Source organism: Gallinula chloropus (assembly GCF_964237585.1).
Source record: "Gallinula chloropus genome assembly, chromosome: 3".
In the NCBI taxonomy this organism is placed as follows: Eukaryota; Metazoa; Chordata; class Aves; order Gruiformes; family Rallidae; genus Gallinula; species Gallinula chloropus.
In genome coordinates this window covers 119,763,205-119,789,688 of record NC_140087.1, presented here as the reverse complement: position 1 = coordinate 119,789,688, position 26,484 = coordinate 119,763,205, and the positions used below count along the sequence as shown (strand labels likewise).

At 51.7% G+C, this 26,484-nt stretch overlaps 1 protein-coding gene across 1 annotated transcript; it reads right to left on the bottom strand.

Annotated features, from left to right (window-relative positions):
• Positions 1-11,253: 11,253 nt before the first annotated feature.
• FAM167A (family with sequence similarity 167 member A) lies at positions 11,254-23,829 on the bottom strand (the record flags this gene model as incomplete). The annotated part of the gene is given in 4 exon segments (XM_084261561.1): positions 11,254-11,517; positions 23,313-23,696; positions 23,700-23,795; positions 23,797-23,829. Coding segments are annotated over 4 exon segments (777 nt in total).
• Between the last annotated feature and the right edge of the window lie 2,655 nt (positions 23,830-26,484).

Here is a 26,484-nt window from a genome sequence, read left to right as displayed (position 1 = left end):
TGCCTGCAGCCCGGGCTGGCTGGAGCCCAGCGCCAGCACAAAGAGCGCTTTGTGTGAGCAGGATGCGCCGAGCCGTGGGGCAGAGCCCCTCTCCAAGGAAACTGGAGGCCCCTAGACAAAACCCTGTCCCTGGGGAGAAGTTCAAAGGGGGACCTTCCTTTCTCTGCTTCTCTGCAGAGAGATGGGGGCAGAGATGCGCGTTGTAATGAATAAGCCGCAGGTGATCAAACCCCTGCAGCCGCTGAGCAGGGAAAGGGAAATAAAGAGGCGCTGGGAGGGAGGAGTAAACACTCTCTGCAGGGCACTGCTGGGAAAGAGAGGGGGGCTGAGCTGGGAGGGGATGGGAGGCTGAGCCACGGTGGCATCTCTCACATCTGCCAGGCTTGGACTCATCAAAGGCTGTGTCCCCTACGGGCTGAGCTGTGGAGAGCTGGGCTTGAGACTGACTCTCCCCCTGGTTAGAGGAAAGGGAGAGGAAAGTGGTGTGATTTCAGGGGAAAAGCATGTCCTGGTGAGCTTTAGTAGAGCTGAGGCCTTGGCCAGGCTGTGCTGGATGTCTGGCCAAGCAGAGGAAATGCAGGCTGGTCTGGTGCCTGGGGAGGGGGTATCTGCAAATCCCACTTGCCATGAGCATCAGCTGGAGCATTGCAGCTGAAGCTCTGGCAAATCACAGAATGTCAGGGGTTGGAAGGGACCTCAAAAGCTCATCTAGTCCAACCCCCCTGCCAGAGCAGGAGCACCCAGACTGAATCACACAGGAACACATCCAGGTGGGTTTGAATGGCTCCAGAGAAGGAGACTCCACAGCCTCTCTGGGCAGCCTGGCCCAGGGCTCTGTCACCCTCACAGGGACAAAGTTCCTCCTGACATTCCCATGGAGCTTCCTCTGCTCCAGCTGCACCCGCTGCCCCTTGTCCTGTCGCTGCCACCCCTGAGCAGAGCCTGGCTCCAGCCTCCTGACTCTCACCCTTTACATATTGATAAACATTAATGAGGTCACCCCTCAGTCTCCTCTTCTCCAGGCTAAAGAGGCCCAGCTCCCTCAGCCTCTCCTCATGAGGAAGGGGTTCAAGTCCCTCTATCACCTTGGTGTCCCTGCACTGGGCTCTTTCAGGGAGTTCTGTGTCCTTCTGGAGCTGAGGGGCCCAGAACTGGACACAATATTCCAGGTGTGGTCTCACCAGGGCGGCTGAGGGAGCTGGGGGTGTTGAGCCTGGAGAAGAGGAGGCTGAGGGGAGACCTTCTCCCCACCTCCCCTGCCCTGCCAGGAGGGTGCAGAGAGGTGGGCGATGGTCTCTTCAGCCAGGGGACAGGAGATGGGCCAAGGGGCAATGGGCTCAAGCTGCCCCAGGGCAGGGTCAGCTCAGCTGGGAGGGCAAAGTTCTTCCCTGGCAGAGTTGTGGGGCTGTGGCACAGGCTGCCCAGAGAGGGGGCTGAGTCCCCACCCCTGGGGGTGTTTAACAGATGGGTAGATGAGGTACTCAGGGATATGGTTTAGCACAGGACAGGGATGGTTGGACTCAATGAGCTTAAAGGGCTCTTCCAACCTTGTGACTCTGTGTGATTCTATGATTTTAAACAACCCTTGATCAATGCCTCTCCACATTCATCAATGTACTTGACCTGCTGCTCCTAAATGTGGAGGAGCAGGGGGCAGTTGTGGTCTGGGGCAGCAGCTTGGTCTCTGGTAGCTGTGAGATGACCTGGGCTTCCATCTGGAGAGAGGCTTGAGAAGACAAGCTGTGGATTGAGGATGTCAGGAGACTTGACTTATTTGTGGAATTGGGAGGCTGTATTGAGGGGAGAAGGTGTCCAAGACAGCTGGCTGATAGTTGGGTGGGTTTTTTTAAAGAAAACTTATTCAGAGCTTGGGAACAAACCCTGCCTTTGCACATGAAAATCAGGAATTTCAGCACAAAGCCTGCTTGGCTAATTAAGATGCTTCTTAGTGAGCTGAGCTGCTAAAAGGGAGCATACAAGAAATGGAAATAAGGAGAGGAAATGAAAGAGGAGTGCAAGTGCATTGCTTGGGTACTTAGGGATAAAAGCAGAAGGGCTCAAGACCAGCTGGAGCAAAGGCTGGCCAGGGATGTCAAGAGTAACAAAAAGGGTGTTTGCAAGTACTTTAACAGCACCCTTCAGAGAATATGTAGGTTGGTTGGTGGTTGAGGCAATAGCTAGTGATGGATGATTGTGGTCATAACAACCCCAGGCAGTGCTACAGGCCTGGGGCAGGGGGGCTGGAGAGCTGCACAGAGGAAAAGGATCTGGGGGTGCTGGTTGAACTCACCTGAACAGGAGCCAGCAGTGTGACTGAGTGCCCAAAAAGACCAATGGCATCCTGGCTTGTGTCAGGAATAGTGTGCCCAGCAGGACCAGGGAGGGGATCATCCCCCTGTGCTCAGCTCTGGTGAGGCTGCACCTTGAATACTGTGTCCAGTTTTGGGCCCCTCACTCCAAGGAAGACATCGAGGCCCTGGAGTGTGTCAGAGAAGGGCAACCAGGCTGGGGAAGGGGCTGGAACACAAGTCTGATGGGGAGCAGCTGAGGGAGCTGGGGCTGTTCAGCCTGGAGAAGAGGAGGCTGAGGGGAGACCTTCTTGTTCTCTCCAGCTCCCTGGAAGGAGGTTGTGGGGAGCTGGGGCTCAGCCTCTTCTCACAGATACCCAGTGACAGGAGGAGAGGGAATGGCTGCAAGTTGTGCCAGGGGAGGTTCAGGTTAGAAATGAGGAGACATTTCTTCTCCCAAAGAGCAGTTGGGCATTGGAAGGGGCTGCCCAGGGAGGTGGTGGAGTCACCGTCGCTGGGAGTGCTCAAGGAGAGGTTGGATGAGGTACTCAGGGACATGGTTAGTGAGTGGTAGAGGTGGGAGGGGGCTGGTTGGACTAGATGACCCTGGAGGTCTTTTCCAACCTTAATGATCCTGTGATTATGGAGCAGGTTGGATCCCATATTTGCCTCAGTTTCCACAGGTCGGGCTCACTCCAAACCTCTGCAAGTAACAGCAGCATCTGGGAAGCAGAGCAGCCAGCAGTGGGGGAAGAATAAAGAGTAGGGACTATTGGGTGAAATTAAATGTATTTACACCAATGAAACTGGAGGAGATTCACCCCAGTGCTTTGTCAGAGCTCCCTGGTGTGATGTGAGGCTGCTACCTGGCTGTCTGGCCTCTGTCCACCTACCAGGTGTCTCCAAGAGTTATCTGGATCTGAAGAAAGGGAGAGAGGAGGATGTGGAGAGCTGTAGAGCTCAGCCTCACCTTGAGCCCTGGAAAGACCATGAAGCAGGTACTCTGGGAATTGATTTCTGAATACTTGAAAAGCAAGAGGAGAGGGACCCAGGGGCCCTGAGCTTGGCTCTGAGGAGACTGGGGTTCAAGCTGCTCTGTGGAAACAGAGGCAGGACACGGGGCTGAGAGAGAACATACCAAGGAGTCTGCTTTCCTTCTTCAGTGGCAGCAGCTTTGAACTGGGGCCAGCCAGAAGCCTTGCATTTCAGGCCTGTGAAGAAACCCCTCAGCACTGAAGTCCTGGCACTGAATCCTTTCTGCCTCTGCCAGAACCCTCTGATAAATAATTCCCTTTCTTTCTACTCGTTGCATCTCGTCACCAAGATGTCTGGGGAGCATCCTGGGACCACCTCAGAGCAGACTGGCAGCTAAGGTTTTGTTGTCATCTTTCCTAACACACTGGCCAAGCTTTCCCATGGGCTTTGGAGAGGACCAGGGCTTATAAGAGACCCAAGCAGGGGAGAACTACTTCACAGGTTCACAGATTCACAGAATCACAAGGTTGGAAAAGACCTTTAAGATCATCAGGTCCAACCATTCCCATCCTATGCAAAACCATATCCCTAAGTACCTCATCTACCCTTTTTTTTAACACATCACTGGGACTTTGCCAGTTTTTGTGCTGTGGCTGTATTTGTGCCAGCAAACCAAAGGGCTGAGGAGCATTTCCAGGGGCTGGAGTTCAAACATTCAGTGGTCATCATAGTCCCTGGCAGGATTTAAGCACAGGACAACATTTCCCATCTTCCTTGGGTCAGGAGCCATTCCAGCTGTGGCTGCCATATATTCAATAATATGGACCTGGCCAGATTGCCCCCTTGACCTTAGGTCAGAGAATGGGGTCCTGGTTGCTAGTGGAGAGGTTGCTCTTGGTGTTCTCCTCCTTATGAGTGATCTTACATCTGGGTGGGAGGTTTGTGTGTCATGAATCAAGAAAACTTTGTCTCCACAGCCTTGTCTTAACAGTGCACTGGGGAACTGTTCCTTCACAAGGCTTGTGAGTCACTGCTGACTGCTGCTTTGTTAGAAAGGTTTATTGCACCGTCCTGGCTGCAGATGTTGCAAGGCTATTGGTGAGCTGAACACCACCAGGGTCCCTCTTCTGTCCTCAAGATCATAGAATCACAGAGTGGTCTGGGTTGGGAGGGACCCCAAGGATCACAGAGCTCCAACCCGCTGCCACAGGCAGGGACACCAACCTCCAGGCCTGGAGCTACACAAGGTTGCTCAGGGCCCCATCCAACCTGGCCTTGAACACCTCCAGGGATGGGGCATCCACCCCCTCTCTGGGCAGCCTGTTCCAGCCCCTCACCACTCTCTCTGCAAAGAACTTCCCCCTAATATCTAATCTAACCCATCCTTCCTTTAGTTTTAATCCATTCCCCCTTGTCCTGCCAGTCTCTGCCCTTTAACAACCCCATTCCCCTCCTGTGTCTCTGCTCCCTTCAGGTACTGGAAGGCTGCAGTGAGGTCCCCCCACAGCCTTCTCTGGTACAGCCCAGACAAATTCACATGGTCAAACCCTTGTGCCCCAAGAGAGGTGGCTGCACCCAGATCACCTGTTCAGGATGGTCCTTGTCTTACCCGAGCTCCTGAGCCCTACCTGCTGGTTGCTGTACCAGATGCTAGCTGGGCTGGACAGACAACATGCCAGGACCCACACTGACAATGGAGCAGGCAGAGCTCATACCAAGACCACAGAAGCTGTGGCAGGGTGGTGAGGGAGACAGGGCAGTCTCACAAGCCACCCATTGCACAAGCTGATGTTAACAGCCTTAAGAACTTGATCCCTCTGACATGGTTTGAAACCTTGCAACAGGCTTCCAGTTTTAATATGCTGGCAAGACAGGCTTTTGTCTGAAAGCCCAGTCCCAGCAGCTTTCATGGTGACAAAGGACAGGCTGAGCATGCCAAGGTGGGCACATCTGAAAGTCCAGAAGGTCCAGTCTGTATCTCAGGCTGAGCAGCCACTGCATGGGGCACCCCATATCTCTTTTCCCACCTTATAATCAAGAGTTTAATTGTCATATCTACCCTTCTAGGGTGGTAGGAAGGGGGCTCTTTGTAGATCTCTGCACAGCACTATTAGCAGCGTTCTTTCTTCCCATCCAGTTGCCTCCTTAGCTACCCAGGCTGCAAGCTAAAGCAGCTGGGGGGGACGACTCACTCTGCCTGCCTGAGCAACCCCCATCCTAAAGAGATCCCCTTGCAGCACATGGCATTTTTTGGAGCAGCTCCTTCTTACCCCCATTGTTCTTGGGGAGGAGAGACAATGATCTAAGAATGCAAAGCTCTTGAAACCCCTCCAGAAAGCTGCAATTTATGAGCAGCCTGTTCCAACTGGCAGAGGGAGACTGTCAGTGGAATAAAAACATTGTGTAATAACCCCAGTCCTCCTCCTCCAAGGGGTTGGGGAGGATGTGGGGGGTGCTGAGATAGTCACCAGTGAGAGGGGGTGTGGGGAAAGGGTGTTGGGTGAAGCACTGAGCATCTTCCAGCAGCATCTCAGGGCTGGGGCATTGCAGACCTCTCGTGGTGGCTGACACAGAGTGCTTGCAGCAGCTCCAAGATGCTGAAGTCAACAGCAACCAGGGTGGCTTGGCTGCCCCAAGGCTTGGACCACGGGGACCCTGCACTGCCCTCCTTTCGCAAGGATGGGGCGAGTCCAGGTCACAGCTGGTCTGAGTGAAGGGTCATGAAGCTGGCACCTCGGTCCTTCTTCATAAAGGACATGGAAAGGATGAGAGAGGAAAGCCTGAAATCAAGGATTTTCTGGAGATCTGATCATCACTTACCTTAAAATCCACATCCAACCATTGCAGCTTGGGGCACAGCTACATGAGAGTGTGGTTATCTGAGGTTCAAGGGGTCCCCTGGTCAGAGAGGGGAGGCAGGTGCTGATGTTATTCAGCTTTCCATGTTTCCCAGGCAGAATGGAGACTGGTGAGGATTTCTGGGAGCAGCCTGCACATCCTTTGGTGCTGGATCCTCTTTGGGGCACTGCCTGGCCGCTCTGGATGCTGGCTGGGCTATGAGGGGTGATTCCTCCACAAGGTTTTGGGATGCCTTGCTCCCCTGTGTGCACCCCCTCAGACACAGCACTTGGCTGTAAAACAGGCAGTGAGGGGAGCCAGGCTGATTCCAGTCTCAGCATGTAGCCTGCCACCTCCTCCTTGCAGTCCTCCCCCACCCCCCAGCTCCCATCTCCCTTGTTCTAAAATAAACCACTTAGCAGGCAGCTTCACTCTGCTAGAGGGAAACACAAGGTGCTGGGCAGACTCCAGCTGGGGGCTTGGGGGGGTTTCTTTCATATCTAAAGGTTAGACTGTGATACTTGTGACAGCAGAATCTGAATATTCACTCTTTAAGTCACAGAAATCACAGAGTCACAGAATCACAGGGGGTTGGAAGGGGCCTCCAGAGCTCATTGAGTCCAACCCCCTGCCAAAGCAGGGTCCCTAGGACAGGGTGCATAGGGCGGTGTCCAGACAGGGCTGGAATCTCTCCAGAGAAGGAGACTCCACACCCCCTGGGCAGCCTGTCCCAGGGCTCCCTCACCCTCACTGGGTAAAAGTTCTTCCCTAGATTAGTGTAGAACTCCCTGTGCTCCAACTTGCAGCCATTGCCCCTTGTCCTGTCCCCACAGACTCTGAGCAGAGGCTGCCCATGTCCCCCTGTGTCCCACCCTTCAGCTATTGATACCCATTGATCAGATCCCCTCTCAGTCTCTTCTCTCCAGGCTGAACAGCCCCAGCTCACTCAGCCTTTCCTCACAGGGGAGATGCTCCAGGCCTCCTAAGGAAGTAGGACTTGGGTGATGTTCCCATGATTTGCTGTGGCAAAATCAAGGTCTAAGTGGGACATATCAGGGCACTTCCCCGACGTCACCTCTGTGGAATTTCATTTCCAGAGCTATATGGAGGCGATTGTGGGTGACATCAAAATACAAACCACTCACTTTGGCACTTCCCAGTGCCGAAAAAGTGAGGAACAAGACACCTTCCTAGGAACAACGACCCCTTTTTGTATCACCACTGCACTGGAGTGCTGACAGATAAGCCCAGTCTTGCCTCTTGGTACACTGGGGCAGATCACACCAGGGATCATGGCCAATTAAAATGTGTAAAATTGCTTTGTGCTTCCTCTTAATTGACCCAAAGAAAGACAAGAATCAAGCTGGGCAAATTTTGGGCTTTTTGGACCAGTTTCTTTGTGCTGAAAGACACACAGAGCTCTAGGTCGACTCTAGCTGGATGGATGGCTGATGGAAAAGAGAAAGTGGGAAAGTTTCATTAAGGGAAAGTTTCCATTTCAGGGAAAGTATTTTGACCATTCATGACAAATTAATGTTTGAAGGAAAATGAGGTGTTAAGGGTTTCAGTTTTAAATCAAGGCTTTGAGAACTATTCTAAGTAAAAGCACAATGTGACTAATTAAGATGCCAGGCTGACTCCTCCCATCCACAAATCTGCATATACAAGAACTTTTTGGGTCAATTAAAAAGCTATCTGAAGTTTGGTCTTCTAGTTAGCCTGGAGAAATCTGTGGTCTTCCAAGTCTGGATGTTTAAAATAGAATGCAGGTAATTATTCACATAGGCTAGTCCCAAATGTGGTCTTTAATTTCACATAGGCTAGTCCCAAATGTGGTCTTTAATTTCAGTGAGGAGCATGTCTCTCTGCTGGACAGCTATGGACAACCATTGAACCAACATCCAGCAGTGCCCTGCTTCTCAGATGGAGCAGCACCCACCTCCACAGTGCTGCTGGTGGTCCACATGGCAGTACCACAGCCTGGATTCCACACACATGGTTGTTTTAAGGGGGGTATTTTCAATACACACCTCAGAGATGTCAACCTTAGTTGGCACCAGCCTTTCTCTGCAGGCATCATAGGTGATCTAAGGAAGGGGATCTGGCTGTAAGACCACTTGTATGAGGAGAGGACCTGGCACTTGAGGGCAAAACTCACCTCATTGCAGACAGCAATGAGATCTAGACATTCCTTTCTGGGAATTTTGGGGCAGGAGAAGTGATTTGAACTCAATTTTCAAGGTCTGGCCAACCTTTTACAATGCCTTTTTTTTTTATTTTAAAGAAAGTTCAACAAAAATCAGACACCCTTCTCTTTATTTTTCTTCCCTAGCCTGATATATATCTTTAATACTTGACCCTTTTTTGACTCAGGGGTTGACTTAACAGCACCTGGCATGTAAGAGTGGTTTTGGGAGCGGGGGGGGTTTGGCTTCCTTTCATGCACATTTTTATCCACATAGGTAATAAATGCTCCCACCTTAGTTTCTTCCCATTTCCTCCAGACTGGAAGGCAGAGGAATTGCTGATGGAGCTGTAGGGGTTGTCCCAGTGATGTCTACAGATAGAGAAACCTGTCTGGAAACCTCACACACCCCAAACTGGTGCTTTCCCCGCCCACTCTCCAGGCAGGGCTGGAGCCATTGAACACAGAGGCAGAAATCAATACAGACATCATTTTATAATTAGAAAAATGTGCATTTTGATGAACAGCTGGCAGTTGTAACCACTTAATGCAAAAAATACATGTCTGGAACCTCAGACGTCTGATATTTCTAATGCCACGTGTCGTAACCTCCTAAAGACTGTGCTTGTATTAACCTCCTCCTTTCAGCTACCAGGCAAGAGCCCAGAGGTGGGCCCACCCTAAAGTCAACCCTAGCTGATCCTAAAGAGAACCAGCCCCCTTCTTCCAAGGCATTGTCTTCACTGAGAAGTCCTTGTTGCTACCTTTAGATCGGAAACTCCTCTGAAAATCAACACGTGGGACATGACTTGGTTTCACTTTTTTTAATTAGAAAAGTAAGCAAAGAAAAATATCAAGGAGATTTATTTGTTTTTCTCTTTCTTTCTTTCTTTCTATTTCAAGATGGCCATGGGGAAATAAGGCTGTTTCTCTGCTAGTAAACTAGAGGGCATCGTGGCCTGTTGTCTTGTCCAGAGGCCAACTCGGTTAAACCTCCACAAGATTCAGCTGCCAGGCATGGCACTGATTAACTTACTAGTACAGACAGAGCTCCAGTGCCCAAAGCACCTCCTTCCTTGGCAGAAAGGAGTGGTACTCAGTGAGCTTTGAAGCTGAGGGGAAGGCATCACCAAGGGGTTATGTACCATGGGAGATAAGTGACTGAACTCAGCTCTAGAGCGCCCTGCCAGTCCCCAGCCCCATGTGGCTATGAACCCCTTCAGAGGTTAGTTTGTTCCTCCCATGGAGACCTGTGGAAGCAGGTGAATTATTTGCCTTCCATGTATCACCCTAAGCCCTCTGTGGAAACCCCAAATCTCAAAGCCTGACTGTATCTTCCCAGACATGTCAGAGTTGCATCGGTTTCTGGTTCACATCGTGCTTTAGGAACAAAGACATGGGTCCATCACTCAACCTCCTGAGAGAGGCATCCTGGGGGCTCACACACCCCCACACCCCCACACCCCAACTTACACACACACACAGAGCTTACAGACACAGTCAGGTACAGGCACATCAACGTGGCCACACAGCTGTCAGCTCAGCCCTGGCTTTCATCTCCTACTCATCCCCAGGGCTGGGGCTGGTGCTGCATGAACACAGTCACACTCACTCAGCCACAGCTCTCTGTCTCTGGGGACATAGCACAGAGCAGAGCTGGGGTGATGGGGTGAGTGGTTGCACCTCTCTGACATGGAGAGGAGAGGTGCCCACAAAGGAGGGAGAACCTAGAGGCACCCACGCTCCCTCAAGACAGTCTTGGGTGCTGGGTGTCCCAAAACTGCCATGGCTACACCACTTGTGTCCCTGCCCTTGCTGGGCTACCCCATGGGTCTCTCTGCCCTCTGTGCCATGCACAGGCAGGTGTGCAGCTGCGTGCACTGAAAGGCAAGGAAATACAGATCCATCTTACATGGAGCAGGGAGGGGATCCTCTGTGTTTGTGGCAGGTCCAAAGCTCATCACAGCAATATTTCTCCCTCTGATTTTAGTCACAATTTGTGTTCATTACACAGAAGTCCCTTGTCTCCTCTTGAAGTTCCTTTCTCTGATGGATATGTTGCTACAGAGGATCCAGGATGTGCTGGTGCTGCTACTGGGGAAACGTCAGCCTGGGTCGTTTCTCTGGTAGGAGGTATATCTCAGATGGAAGTCACCTCCTTTGCCTTACTGCTTGCAGGGGGCAACCTCATAGTGTCTTGTGGCTACTGCTGACAAGAAGGTCAGGAACACGTATTGCTCTGGGTAGAACTTCTGTGGCACACAGGTGACTTCTGGCTGGCTGGAGTCTCTATATAAATGTGTCCATGATCCATTGGTAATTTATGCCATGGGCAAAATTAAGCTGGAGTACACTGGACTCAACAGAGCAAGTCAACAAATGAATCTTCTCACCATTTCTTGGGCCTGCATGCCATTTAGGCTGCTGGGAGGGCTCCTTTCCACTGGAAACCAGCTTCCCACCCATAATAGCTCTACGGAGCCTGTGCTTGGGCCAGCACAGGCTGAGGATTGATGCCCAAGGAGACACTCAGGGAGGAGAGGTGGCTCTAGCCTGGGAAGAGGTGAAGGGGAAGGGAAAGGGGACTTTTCTCTGCTTTGTGGCTAATCTTTGAGACCCTCCTTTGATTCTTGAGTACAAACAACCACACTGGGGCTGCGTCCTCTTGGTTGCTGGGGGGTGGGGGTTGAAGAGAAGGAGAAGGGACTTTGCAAAGGAGCAGGCTGAGTGCACGTGTTGGGTTCAGATGATCTCCACACTTCCTCTGTGCAGGTCCTGTCTTCTTGACAAGCATCCCTGGGCCATCTCAGTGCCCAGCTTTGCTGCTCTACCCTGCCACCAAGCCCAGCTGAGGGTTCCCTGTTTGCTCCTGTTCCCTCTGCCCCTCATCAGGCGGAGAGAGCCCTGGTGCTGCCCAGTCCTCTCTCTCTCTTTCTACCCCCCCATCCTTCCCTCTCCATCCTCCCTTCAGCACAGCGAGAACCGGCGGGAGTTGATATTCATCTTGGTGACCCCGATGAGCTTGAGGGGGGTGGAGAGGCTGAAGGAGCTCACCAGGGGGAAGTCACAGAAGAGGTCAGAGAGCTCGTCCCTCTCCTCCAGCTCGTAGGTGGCGTCGTTGAGCATCCGCTGGTGCAGGTGGCAGGTCTGCTCGATCTTCAGCTTGTTGATGTCGCTGCGCAGGCGCATCAGCTGCCTGGCCAGCTGCTGGTCCTGCAGGCGCATTTCTGCCTGGAGCACAAGACAGAGGGTGGGGAGGCAAGGGGGTGATTGGCAAGGGCACAGCAAATTGATGCTGCCTGACAGAGGCCACAGCAAATCACAGAGTCATGAGGTTGGAAAAGACCTTTAAAGATCATCCAGTCCAACCGTTCCCATCCTGTGCTAAACCAGATCCCTAAGTACCTCATCTACCCATCTGTTAAACACACCCAGGGGTGGGGACTCAGCCCCCTCCCTGGGCAGCCTGTGCCACAGCCCCACAACTCTGCCAGGGAAGAACTTTGCCCTCCCAGCTGAGCTGACCCTGCCCTGGGGCAGCTTGAGCCCATTGCCTCTTGTCTCATCTCCTGTCCCCTGGCTGGAGAGACCATCGCCCACCTCTCTGCACCCTCCTGGCAGGGCAGGGGAGGTGGGGAGAAGGTCTCCCCTCAGCCTCCTCTTCTCCAGGCTCAACACCCCCAGCTCCCTCAGCTGCTCCTCAGAGGATTTGCCCTCCAGCCCCTTCCCCAGCCTGGTTGCCCTTCTCTGGACTCGCTCCAGGACCTCAATGTCCTTCTTATGGTGAGGAGCCCAGAACTGGACCCAGTACTCAAGGTGCAGCCTCACCAATGCCCAGTCCAGGGGCACATTCACTTCCCTAGACCTACTGACCACACTATCTCTGATACAAGCCAGGATGCCATTTGCCTTCCTGGCCACCCAGGCACACTGCTGACTCATATTCAGCCTGCAGTCAACCAACACAGAGAGTGGTGAGGGGCTGGAACAGGCTGCCCAGAGAGGGGGTGGGTGCCCCATCCCTGGGGGTGTTCAAGGCCAGGTTGGATGGGGCCCTGGGCAACCTTGTGTAGCTCCAGGCCTGGAGGTTGGTGTCCCTGCCTGTGGCAGGGGGATTGCAGCTCTGTGATCCTTGGATCCCTTCCAACCCAGACCATTCTATGATTCTATGATAACACCCCCAGGTCCTTCTCCACTGCTCTGCCCCCAGCCTGTAGCGCTGCATGGGGTCGTTATGTCCCATGTGCAACACTCTGCACTTGGCCTTGTTAAACTTCAAGGTGTAACTCACCCGAGAGAGGCAAAGAACTGTGAGGGAGACCGAGTCTTCCAAGCCAGCAGTGCATCCCAGTTAAATCCCAGCTCAGGGTGGTGAATGCCTAGCATTCAGGAAGCCTGAGCCTGTTCAGATTTTCAGGAACATTGGGAAAGGGGAATTAAAGCCAGCCATGCCAAGGTTATTGGCTTGTGTATCTATCAGCACAGGCTTCCCAGCCTTCATCTAAACCTCAAGCAAAGCCTGAATTAATTTTGCTCATAAGGGAGCAGCCACAGTGAGAGGTAGCAATTAGAGGTGGAAAAGACCTATTAAAAACACCCCAGAGAACCCATCCTCAGATACTCAGCCTGGGTTTACAGCCTGCATAAATCAGAGCTGCTTCACAACAGCCAGGAATGTGGCCTTCCATCCCCTGTGGCTTATCTCACTGATCTGAAGTGACTCTTGGGATGGGACCTCAATGGTTTCCCACAGGAGAGAGAACAACTATCCCTCAGGCTAATGAGCTAAGTGTTTCCCAGGGATTTTTTTTTACCCCATCCCCTGGCACCTAACTTTGTCAGGTGGAAGATTCAGAAGGGATGAAAGAAAAGAGCTTTATTGTTTTTAAAATCCCAACCTATAATTAAGCATAAAATGTATTGCTGGAGGATATTGGGAGTGGAGAAGGAAAGAGGTGAACCCTTGGTGAGGTGCCTTTGTTTGGGGAACAGAAGCAGGCAGAGCTAGAGCAGCAGATGCTGAGAAGACAATCCCCACATCTCACCCCACATCCCTCCTCACAGAAAAGCAACAAGCCATTAAAGCCACAAAGAAAAGAGAGGGCTTAAGTCTGTCAGTAAGTGCTGGAGACAAGGACTAGGCAAAACTACCTGGAAAAGAGTCCTACATTTGCCCCAGTGAGAGGTACTGCATCCAGCTCTGGAGCCCTCCACACAAGAAGGACATGGACCTCTTGGAGTGGGTCCAGAGGAGGCCACAAGAACCATCAGAGGGCTGGAGCAGCTCTGCTATGGAGACAGAGTTCACAGAATCATAGAGTCACCTAATATACTGAGTTGCAAGGGACCCATAAGGATCATTGAGTCCAACTCCTCCAGTTGGGCTTGTTCAGCCTGCAGAAGGCTCAGGGGAGACCTTAGAGCCCATTCCAGTCCCTGAAGAGACCTACAGGAAAGCTGGGGAGGGACTGTTAGTAAGGGGATGGAGCGATAGGATGAGGGGTGATGGTTTTAAACCAGAGCAGGGCAGGTTTAGATTAGACATGAGGAAGAAGTCCTTCACTCTAAGGGTGGTAGATCACTGGAACAGGTTGTCCAGAGAGGTGGTGTAGGTCCCATCCCTGGAACCATTCAAGGTCAGGCTTGATGGGGCTCTGAGCACCCTGCTCTAGTGAAGATGTCCCTGCTCACTGCAGGGGTTGAACTAGATGGCCTTGGAAGGTCCCTTCCCACCTAATGCATTCTATGATTCCCCTGGTCTTGCCTCCATTGCAGAAGATGGAGTGGCACTGGCAGGAGCCCCTTGGCACCAAGGCCCCTGCTTTTGTTTTGTTTAGGCATTTTATTTTCCCTCTCAGTTGCTCCCTGGGTGGATCCTGTCCTCACCAACCTCTCATGAGATGATACCATGTTCTCATCCCTGGCTTCACAGGGGAGCAGTGACCCCGAATCCATCCTTTACCTGTCTCCTTTGATTTGCCTCACTGGTTTCTTGCCTCTCTGTGGTTTGAGCAAGACTACAGCTACAGCAACACATTAAATAGAGCATTGCAAGAGTCATCCCTGCAAGCAACATCCTGGCTTCTCCTGGACTGAGGACAGATCTCACAGGCCTAAGCAGTTCCCCAGGGGCCCTCTTCAGGACTTGACACTGAGGGGGTCAGCCTCAGTAGACCCTTGGTATACAGCCAAGGCTGGACTTTAACAGCATGGACATGGCCAAGCCATACCTGTGTGCCTCCAGGCCTGAAAACCAGCTGTTCAGTTTGCATGTATGGATGTAGCTCTGGAGTTGGGAGGTAAATCCATTCCTTGTACATCAAACTGCAGAAGAGAAGGGAGGAGGGATAGTTCCCCTCCTGACTCTGCAGGTGGCTGTAGTATTTCTACATGACATTTCTTGTCCACCAGAACCCCCAGGTCCCTCTCAGCAGGGCTGCTCTCCAGGAGCTCTGCTCCCAGTGAAAGTTAATCCAAGCCAAGGAAGCTTTTTCTCACTCCTGCACCAAGGAAGCACACTGGAGGACCTTGTCTGGTGCTCTCAGCCAGCAAATAGATTCCATCTTGGTTGCCTGGAGATAATTAAGTCGTCTTTGTCCAAATTTTGGAGTGATTATCTCTCCTGAATTGTTGGCAGAGTTGTGGCCATTTACCTTCTTCAAAAAACCCACCATTTGCTCACAGACCTCACAGCCTGTCCCCCCAGCAGAGTAATGCTGCTCTGTAGGCTTTTCTTCTCCCACGTGAGTTGCAATGAAAGAGAAACCCAAAAACATAGAATTACAGAATTACAGGGGTTGGAAGGGACCTCCAGAGATCATCAGGTCCAACCCCCTGCCAAAGCAGGGTCCCTAGGACAGGGCACACAGGTCGGTGTCCAGACGGGGCTGGAATCTCTCCAGAGAAGGAGACTCCACACCCCCTGGGCAGCCTGTCCCAGGGCTCCCTCACCCTCACTGGGAAGAAGTTCTTCCCCACATTGGTGTGGAACTCCCTGTGCTCCAACTTGAGCCCATTGCCCCTTGTCCTGTCCCCACAGACACTGAAAAGGGGCTGCCCATGTCCCCCTGTGTCCCACCCTTCAGCTATTGATAGCCATTGATCAGATCCCCCCTTAGTCTTCTTTTCTCCAGGCTGAACAGCCCCAGCTCACTCAGCCTTTCCTCACAGGGGAGATGCTCCAGGCCCTTCATCATCTCTGTAGCCTCCTCTGGACTCTCTCCAGGAGATCCCTGGCTTTTTTATCCCAGGGAGCCCAGCACTGGACACAACACTCCAGGTGGGGCCTGACCAGGGCAGAGCAGAGGGGGAGGATCCCCTCCTTTGACCTGCTGGCCACACTCCTCCTGATGCCCCCCAGGATCCCATTGTCTCTCTCAGCCCCCAGGACACACTGCTGGCTCATGGCCAACCTGTCATCAACCAGGACTCCCAGGTCCTTCTCCTCAGAGCTCCTCTCCAGCAGGTCTGTACTGATTCCAGCAGTTATTCCTTCCCAGGTGCCAGACTCTACACTTGCTTGTGTTGAATCTCACCTGGTTTCCCCCTGCCCAGCTTTCCAGCCTGTCCAGGTCATTTGCCAGGATTTTTCCCTGTTTCATGCTGAGTGCTGAAACTTGACATTTTATCAGGAAGGCAATTGTGAGTGTTATTGAGCTGACCCCTTCTTGTCAGTTTATCAAGCTACATAAGAAATGTAAACAAATGCCTTTATGAAGTGCTTTGAGGAATGTGGGATTTAAAAAAAAAACCCAAAACCCAACAAACAAGAAAAAAAAACATGCAAAGAAAAGGCTTAAAAATTAATTATGAGGCCACTGTGGAGAGGGATGTGGGTTGCAAATTGCTGTTTGCCAAGCTTTCCACTTTTGGACCAGTTCTTGCTTTACCTGTCTTCTGAGGAAGCTGTCTTGATTTCAAAGAAGCTGGAAGACAAAGCCCCCCAGGGCACAGCCTTCAGGTGCTCAATCTCCACTCACCCTTCTTTCCCCATCAGACCTCCTGCCCTTGCCATTTACTGAGCCAGACATGTCCCCACTGGGCCACCTTCAAGGTGGGGGCAATGTGGCACGAGGCAAACCCACCACCCATCTACACTGATCACCTAAGCTGACCAAGCTTAGGGCACTGATCACTGTGTCTTGGACACAGCCCTTTCTGGCTGTGCTCTGGGCAGAGAGGAGAAGCAAGGGTGACCTGTCCAATGAGCATTACCAGAAGGGATGATATATCAGGGCTTTCCCAGGGGAAATAAAGCCCTCTCCTGCCCCCCCAGGGAAAGAAAGGTAGATGGGTGAGGAACAAAGTCTGGCAATGCTTGACTGAAGGATGATGTGCACAGTGAGGAGATGGCACAGGGGGTGAGGGCTGTCACAGCTTGCCTTGGCTTCCCAAGGGCTTAGAAGGTCTTTGCACAGTGACAAGTTCTGTGGAGGTAAGTCCATGGGGCAGGAGACAGAGCATGAAAGGCCCACCCTGGGCAGGAAGGCTGGGCTGTTCTACAGGGCACAGGATCTCTCACTCTTCCCACTCATCACAGGGCCTTAGCTTTAGATGTGAACATCCTATCCTCCCTCCATGCACTTGTTGAGTCTCACGTGCAAAATACAAGAGCAGCCTCAGGTATATCTTGCCATCACCACCTGCTTTTTGCCCTTCCCTACCTTGGTCTGCATGCCCAGCTCCAGCAGGCAGAGAGCTGCTTTTCATCACCCTGGCTGGAGCATGCTGTGGGGACACACAGGCTGCTGGTTTGAACTGGGAGGGGGAGCAAAACTCAGGTCCTTCCTGGCAATGGAGCTTCTGCAGCTCCTAAGACTGAATTACAGACCTGGACCACAGATGCCCAAAGCCTTATGGTTTGCCCTAGATTTGTCTTCAAGTTTTCCTTAACCATATGGTCACAGACAGGAGGACTGATGATGTTGCCATTGGCAGTGGTCCATCTCCCTGCATGGCTACAGGGTCTGAGCAGACCCTCATGGCATGGATGTGTGGAGATCCTTGGGACCTCTTCCCAAAGGAGAAGTGCCTCATGGACAGTATCCCATGCTGTGGTCCATGAAGCTCAGGGTGATGGTCTGTGGAGAAGTGACTGCTCCCATGGGACTAGTCCTTTTTATTTCCAAAAGATCAAAAGGGATTTAAATCTAGACTGTTGCTTTCCTAACTGAGTGCAGACACTTGGCTTCAAGCATGAAGCAGCACAGGCCAGTTATTAGACCCTTGACAAGCACTTCAGAGAAGCCAGTTAAGTCTGCTTTTTGGTTTGAGGCTGAGATGCCACCCTCCCATGGCTAATTTTAGCTTCTCACGCCCTTGTGGTGTAACCCATAGCCCCAAATAAGGCTTCTCATCTTCTGCAGAGCCTGGGAGTTGCACACCACTGAAGTCCAGGGTACCTCTGCCAGCTGACACATGCAAAGACTGACATTGGTCTCAAATCTCACCCTTCTTCAGTGATGAACTCAGTCTGTGTTGACTGCCTCAGAATTCATATTCAGGTTACCTTTCCTGGAGGATGTAGTTACCTCTCAGTTTTGGTAAATTAAGGGGTGCCAAGAAAACATTCAGATTTGAGAACGGTGTACCTAGGACAAAACTCAATCCCAGAAGAAAAGCCTCTCAGCTTAGCATGAGTGAGGCAAGGAGAAGGACATCTCAGTGGGCTTACACGTGGGTTTACACAGGAGAAGAGCACATCACTCCTCAGATGTGTCTGCAGTTACATTTCTGCATAAATCCACAACCACCCCATGAAACACCCTCTCTCTCCAAAAGAGGGTGGCTGCACCCAAGCTGCCCTTTAGGGATCATAGAATCATAGAATGGTCTGGGTTGGAAGGGACCCCAAGGGTCACACAGAGCTCCAACCCCCCTGCCACAGGCAGGGACACCAACCTCCAGGCCTGGAGCTACACAAGGTTGCCCAGGGCCCCATCCAACCTGGCCTTGAACACCCCCAGGGATGGGGCACCCACCCCCTCTCTGGGCAGCCTGTTCCAGCCCCTCACCACTCTCTCTGCAAAGAACTTCCTCCTAATATCTCATCTAACCCTTCCCTCCTCCAGCTTCACTCCAGCCCCTTGTCCTGCCAGTCTCTGCCCTTTAACAAGCCCATTCCCCTCCTGTTCCTCTGCTCCCTTCAGGGATGGGAAGGCTGCAGTGAGGTCCCCCCACAGCCTTCTCTTCTCCAGGCTGACCCACTCCAGCTCCCTCAGCCTCTCTCCATAGGGGAGCTGCTCCAGCCCTCTGAGCACCTCTGTGTCCTCATCTGACCCCTCTCCAACAGCCCCACATCTTCCTTGTGTTGGGCCCCAGCTCTGGACACAGGACTCCAGCTGGGGCCTCACAAGGGCAGAGCAGAGAGGGACAATCCCCTCCCTGTCCCTGCTGCCACCCTTCTGCTGATGGAGCCCAGGATCCCATTGGCATTGTGCTCCATTAGAAGAGGGGTGGCCAGCAGGGATGCTCCTGTTCTGTGGCAACTCCTACGCTGTGCCCCAGTTCTAGCAATTAAACAGTAGAGATGACCCTGCTGTGGTGTCTGTGCCCATGTCCTTTCATTTTAAATACAAATATGGACAAATCCTTCCTGGACCTGCTATGTAACAGAAGATTCCCAACACAGGCCAGTCTCCATCACCATATCCATGTGCTAGATGACTCCTCCTCCACTCTGCCTCCAACCAGCTGCAGAGCCATCTTCAACAAGGGTGATGTCAACACTTTTTGGTGCTGCATTGTTGTTTAAATTCACTGAAGTGCTTGTTCAGCCAGTATCAGTATCCCAAATGGAGGCAGGAGATGAATGATTTCCCAGGAGAGAGCATCAGACATTTGTGCCCCTTTTCAAGAGTCTTTCCTACATTCTGGCTCACACACCTCAGGCTTCAGTGCCAAACATTAGTGAATTTGAGACAGAAAGTGCATTTTCCTACTGGGACAAAGTCAGAACTGTCCATAGATGTCCCAGTTCACTGTGGAGTTTTGTTCTTTAACCATGTTCCAGGAGGAAGATGACTTTGTGGGCTTAATTTGACTTGTATAACCTGACAAATTTCAAAAAACATAGAGGATAGTACAGTCTGACCACTCTGATCCATGGTTCTGTCACCATACCCTGCCTGGTGATAGTTTTATTTTCAGCCTTGATGAAGAGCAGCCACCCTTGACAATGCAAAGACAAACAGGAGGGCAAAGAAGAGGCAGGAGGAGCTGAGGAAGGAAATACTCCAAGCCCCCAGGCAGTTCAGCACATGCTGAGCACTGCAATTTGCTCAAACACCTACACAGAGCCTCTCAGCACAAAAATAAGAGCAGGAGCTTGCATGTCTAAATAAATCAGCTTCCCTGGGCCAGATTCTCAGCAGGTCCCAGCTGACACTGGCTGGAGCTCAGTGGACATATGTCAGTCCTGTAAACCAGGGCCAGGACTCGATGTGCAGGGACAGGTACTGGGACAGGTCACACGAGGTGAAGGACCAAGAGCAGCAGATGCACAGTGAGACCTTGGGTTTGTCCTTCTTCTGAGCATGGGGAGCCTGAGCCTGGCTGAACATGGACCAGATCAGACTCTGGAGACATGGAGGCAGATTCCTTGCACTGGAATTCCTTCACTGGATGACCCTTTCTGACTTGACTGGGAGTAACACTTCAGATTTAAAAGTTAAACTTACTTTTAAAGCTGGGCACTCCTAGACTATCAATTCTCCAGGCAACTAACCTGTGCCATGACCTGTTCTGTAGCCACAAGGCCAAGCAGAGGTTTGAGTATCTCCTGCTAAATTCACTTCCCTGCCTCTACTGGTTTTGGTTGCGATAGGGTTAATTCCAAAATTGGGTGGTCCTGTACAAATTGCCTGTTGGGAACAGACTCCTGAAGCTCTAACTGTTTGGCAGGGTGCTAACCAGTACAAGCCAAAACCATGCTGGGACCATGTTATTGAAATAACCCAGCTTAAACATGCTGGTTAGCTGTGCAGAGGCTTGCACAGTGTGGGTGATGGAGCCACATGCCCTCCCATCATTGCACTTCATTCAGTAAGGACACAGCTTGGTGTACATCTTTCCTGGATAAAAATCTCCACATCCACCAGGTTCTGTCCTTTCACTGGATAGCTGAACCCTGCAAACTCTAAATTGACTTCTCTTGAAGGACTATGTAGAGTGGAGGAGAATTCACTCCCTCCACAGCAGAGGACAGCATGGTGGAAGCAGATTTTACACCAGCTATGCCAACTGCATCATTTCTGGATGATCTTCACAAGCTGCCTGGGATAGTCATGCTTGCTTGGGGCAGGGCTGGGTTGTGTGGTGCTCCCTGGTTAGTGATGTCCTATGTTAAACTAGAGCAGAAGGGTTGATTCCCTACTTAGGGTGACCTTACACAAGGTGTGGGGTCCTGACTGCCCCAAGCAGGATGCTGAGGGATGCTGCCCCTTCTGCCTTAAGTAAATATAGAAACTTCACCATAACCATAGGCTGCCATGGAGCCTTCCTGATCTACTATCACAACAAGGGGATAAACAAGGAAAAAAAATCCTGGCTGTGTTGGGATGTGTGGAAACTTGTTTGTTTATTTGATAAAAATCCAAGTTTCACCCTTGAAATGTAACGTGAAATGCATCTTTCTGTTCCAGCACCCTGTGATGTGATGGCTTTGCTGTGTTCTCACTGTTTGCTGGCAGCTCTTACCCAACAATAGCGCCTCCAACATAGTTATTTGACTGTGTGGTCAGTCAAATGCAGGCTCTGTCTTTTGGGGAAATTGTTCTAAATTACACGAGTCCCATCCAGATCCAGCAAAGACTGGTATAATTAAGAGGCAGGAAAATGGAAAGTGAGGAACAATTAGGGTTTACTTTGCCCTTTCTCCTCTTCAATTTCAACTTCTAGTTTTCCTTAGATGGTGGTTTGTACACCACACCCTACTCTAAAGGGTAGAATCAGACTCTGAGACAGTTTATACTTTCACCATGGGCAGAAACTGAAAAAAAAAACCCCAAACAAAACCTTTAAAACCTGAGTTCTCTGAGAAGGAAAATCTGCTTCTGACTGTCTTTGGGCATTTTGTGACTTGGGTTTTATATCAAGTGCACAGTGAATTTCAGGTTCCATCACAGACACAAGCGTAGATCCTGAATCAAGTCTCAGATCAGGAGTGAGACTCTCCAGAGCACTAAGTGATTTTAGGAGATGACTCTTGTGCTGGATCTGGAGCTTCTTGGGTCAGAACTAGTTGGCCCAGGGGAAATTTGGACCGAAGACGATGCGAGCAACACAACATAGGAGTTCAGGAGGAGGATCACAGATGAGCTTCCAACGCCCATGCCCTGACTTTAATTACTTAGCACAGATGTAGCATTTTTGTTTTGTCTTCCTCTCTGTGAAACTACCAGTTTGTAACTACCAGAAGTAAAGATACATGTCTGATAGAGCCCAGGGCTGAGCTGGGAGGATGACAGAAATGTGGACCAGCGTCTAATGAAGCAGGACCCAACAGATGCTGATTACAGGTAAGAGCTGGATGAGGATGGGTCTGAGACAAGGTTCTGGCACCATGCATACAGCAGGAAAAGGCAAAGTATTCCTTAGGTATTACATGGTAAGAATGAGGGGATCTCACAACAGCTTGGAACACTTGGTCTCACTGTGCAGAAAGGACTTGTGGGAAGCAGGTTCACAGAATCACAGAATCACAGAATCATAGGGGTTGGAAGGGACCTCCAGAGATCATTGAGTCCAACCCCCTGCCAAAGCAGGGTCCCTAGGACAGGGCACACAGGTCGGTGTCCAGACAGGGCTGGAATCTCTCCAGAGAAGAGGACTCCACACCCCCTGGGCCACACCCCCTGGGCAGCCTGTCCCAGGGCTCCCTCACCCTCACTGGGAAGAAGTTCTTCCCCAGATTAGTGTGGAACTCCCTGTGCTCCAACTTGAGGCCATCACCCCTTGTCCTGTCCCCACAGACACTGAAAAGGGGCTGCCCATGTCCCCCTGTGTCCCACCCTTCAGATAATGATACCCATTGATCAGATCCCCTCTCAGGCTTCTTCTCTCCAGGCTGAACAGCCCCAGCTCACTCAGCCTTTCCTCATAGGGGAGATGCTCCAGGCCCTTAATCATCTCTGTAGCCTCCTTTGGACTCTCTCCAGGAGATTCCTGGCTTTTTTATCCCAGGGAGCCCAGCACTGGACACAATACTCCAGGTGGGGCCTGACCAGGGCAGAGCAGAGGGGGAGGATCCCCTCCTTTGACCTGCTGGCCAGGCTCCTTTTGATGCACCCCAGAATTACCCCAGGTTACCACAAGACCTTACAGAGAGTTCTGACTTTAAGAGAAAAAAAAGAAGAAAAAGGGGAAATTAGGCAAACTCTTGGAGCTTATACCTGCTAACGACTGCTAAACGCAGTGGTCAGCACACAGTCTCCTTCAGGGGGAGTCCCTAAACCACCGATAGCCACAAGGTGCAAGGGCAGGTCATAGAATCACAGAATCACAGAATCACAGGGGTTGGAAGGGACCTCAAGAAGTCATCGAGTCCAACCCCCCTGCCAAAGCAGCTCCCCAGCTCATATTGCTTCCAGGAGGTGGATCTAGTCATGCTTCCTTCCTACAGCCCTTCCCAATGCCCAGCAGAGACAGCCTATTGCACCAGCAGTGTCCACACATTGGTGGTGTATTCATGCCTGCTGTACTCATCTGAGTGTTGAGAAGCAGGGGAAGGGGCAAACTGCACAAGCTACCTTCTTTCCCCAGCCTGCTGGATGCCTGCAACGATGCTGAGATGCTCCTAGCTCCTTCACTGAGGCTGTGGATGCTCTGGCATTTGTTTTTTTCCCTTTCCCTGGGCTGTTCCTGCTCCCACCAGCCACAGAAAACACAAGGATTGATTGTTGCTTTTTCACCTGGGGCTGAAGGCAGGTAGGAACAAGGAGTCACTTGTTTCCTCATTCCTTTATGATTTTTTTCATTCTCTCCTCTTGAAAAAGTGTGCTGTCTGACAGGGGCAGGTAACCACTTACCAGCTCCTTCCTGAGCCACGTCAAAGCTTCGTCGATGCTCTCAAAGCCACCTATTCTCCCTGAGGTAAGTGTCACCTTGTCCTGGGCAGGGCTCCCATTGAGATGTAGCTGCACCTTCCTCAAGGGAACAGTCTCCCCAAGAGCCTTTTTGACCTCGGTTGCATCCTCCTCTCCTGCTGGCTGGGGGCTCTTCCATGCCTGCTCCTCCAGCTTTGCCTTCCATTCCAAGTAGGATGGGCGCCTGGTCTCCAGTCTCAGCTTCTCTGTCAATGCCTTGAGGCTCCTCAGATGGTCATCAGGAGGAGCAGCACCTCCAGAGCCTGCATCCATGCTGTCTAGCGCCTCTTCTATTTGGATTTTGGGTAGAGACATCCTCTTTGGGAGTCAAATGTCATAGGGGTGTATTGCAAAGGGCCAGGGATGGAGATGGGGAATCCACAGGCTTGGACTGGCTTCTGCAGTGTGGTCAGCACAGCCCCTTGGGTGGACAGTTGTGGTGGTAGTGGCTTCTGCTCATGCACCACGCTGTCCCTGGATGAACACCTGGAAGAAAAGCAGATGGTTGGGTTCTGGTTTGAGAGGAAAAAGTGAGTGAGAAGGGAGAGATGGCTCCTGCTGCAGAGGAGGGAGTAAGGGCTGTGGGAGAGGCACGGTGCCAAGGTGCTCCTGGGGAGTGTTACCTCACCTCAGCTATCTGCTTTTTGGGCAGGAACAGACAGGCTCTGGCTTTTAGGGAAGCTGTGGTTACCTACATCTCCAGTCTTAACTCATGGGGCCATGAAAGGGATGCTAAAGGGGCCAGGACACATTCACAGACCCCTCTGGAGCTGCAGCACACCAGCCAACATCCTCTGGAGACAGCAACCACTGTTGATGGGGATTGGGGTGTCTGTGAAGGCTGGATTTCCAGGCTGGAAGACCTACATCTTTCCACTTGGGCAAACCAGGTTGGAATAACTCAACCCAAGCTTCTCCCAAGACTTTGAGCCACTGGGAGAGCTGGGAAAAGTGGATTTTTTTTCTTTTTATTATTATTTATTATTTTCTTTCCAGTTTTACAGATTTGTGTTTAGGCCTGGTTTTGTTAAAGATCACAGAATCACAGCATCACAGGGGTTGGAAGGGACCTCCAGAGCTCATTGGGTCCAACCCCCTGCCAAAGCAGGGTCCCTAGGACAGGTCACACAGGTCGGCATCCAGATGGGGCTGGAATATCTCCAGAGAAGGAGACTCCACACCCCCTGGGCAGCCTGTCCCAGGGCTCCCTCACCCTCACTGGGAAGAAGTTCTTCCCCAGATTGGTGGGGAACTCCCTGTGCTCCAACTTGAGCCCATTGCCCCTTGTCCTGTCCCCACAGACACTGAGAAGAGGCTGCCCATGTCCCCCTGTGTCCCACCCTTCAGCTATTGATACCCATTGATCAGATACCCTCTCAGGCTTCTCAAGGCTGAAGTTCTCAAGGCCCCAGATGCCAATCTGCAGCCCTAAGATTCAGCCCCTTCCTGTCCATCAGGGTCAGGGCAGGAGCATCATCCCCAGCCAAGTGTGGGAGTAACTGGGGTGCTGCCTCAGTTTGGGTTCAGGTACCTGAGCTCAAGGACACTTGGACTTGTCATCTCCATCACTAGACACATCGAGTCTGCCCACTGGGACAGGTCCCACTGGTCCCCTTAAAAGCATCTGGGGGAAGGGCTAGCACAGAGTCCTGGGAAACCCTCCCCAGTTCCTCCTGCCATGAGCTGTGGACTTGGAGGAGCAGTGCCCACAGCCAAAGCTGTCCTACCAAACCTGCTGCCGAGGGATGTGGTGGGACAGAGGACTCTTAACAACTCTGCAAGAGTTAAGCCCAGGCAGCTTCTGCATTCATTTGGTGGTAGGATTAGATAAGAGACTTTCTCAAGGTCATAAGCTCATCTATGGCTGAGCTAGGAATAGATCCAGAGCTCCAGTCTACATGTCTAACACAAAACAAAATACTTCTTTTGCCTGCCTGGTAGCATGCCAAGAGAGACCAGTGAGAACTTATTCAGCTCTCTATCTGGAAGCACTAAACCACAGCAATCTGAGTTACTCAGCCAGGCCCCACCTGGAATACTGTGTCCAGTTCTGGGCTCCCTGGGATAAAAGGGACAGGGATCTCCTGGAGAGAGTCCAGCAGAGGAGCACAGACATGATTAAAGGCCTGGAGCATCTCCCCTGTGAGGAAAGGCTGAGTGAGCTGGGACTGTTCAGCCTGGAGAAAAGAAGCCTGAGAGGGGATCTGATCAATGGGTATCAATAGCTGAAGGGTGGGACACAGGGGGACATGGGCAGCCTCTTCTCAGTGTCTGTGGAGACAGGACAAGGGGCGATGGGCTCAAGTTGGAGCACAGGGAGTTCCACACCAATGTGGGGAAGAACTTCTTCCCAGTGAGGGTGAGGGAGCCCTGGGACAGGCTGCCCAGGGGGTGTGGAGTCTCCTTCTCTGGAGAGATTCCAGCCCCATCTGGACACCGACCTGTGTGCCCTGTCCTAGGGACCCTGCTTTGGCAGGGGGTTGGACCTGATGAGCTCTCAAGGTCCCTTCCAACATTCTACGAGTCTGTGATTGATTCTTCTCCCTGCTATTTGCACCCACAAAGAAATGTGTAAGCCTGAAATCCAGACCATAATTATGCCTCCCCAACCTTTTCAGTAAGAAGATTCAATTTAAAACAAACGCCAACAGAAAGCCAGATTTTCCCCCCCAGTTGTGTGGAGGCACATGAGCTGAACGAGGAGTTGATAATATACACACAGACAGTCTGGGGGTGGAGAATTAGTCATGTTGTGGTCTTGTTCCTGCTCCTATTTATGTTAATGAGAGTTTTACGGTGAGCAGGGAGCACACACAGATACTATATCACTTTGGAACCAACAGCTCCCGTGGCTGGAGTGGCAACTATTTCCCTTCTTCTGCTGAAAAATGGTCTGTCTGGAGGGGAAAGCAGAGGGCTGCCCTGTGGAGAGCTACGTCCTGCATCAGCTCTTGCACAGATGCTCTGTGGCATGTCCGTGAATGTCACTTGCCTGAGGCTCCAGCCTATAGAAATCAATAAAGGGAAACATCTGGGGGTCCTGGTAGATGACAGGTTGTCCATGAGCCAGCAGTGTGTCCTGGGGGCTGAGAGAGCCAATGGGATCCTGGGGGCA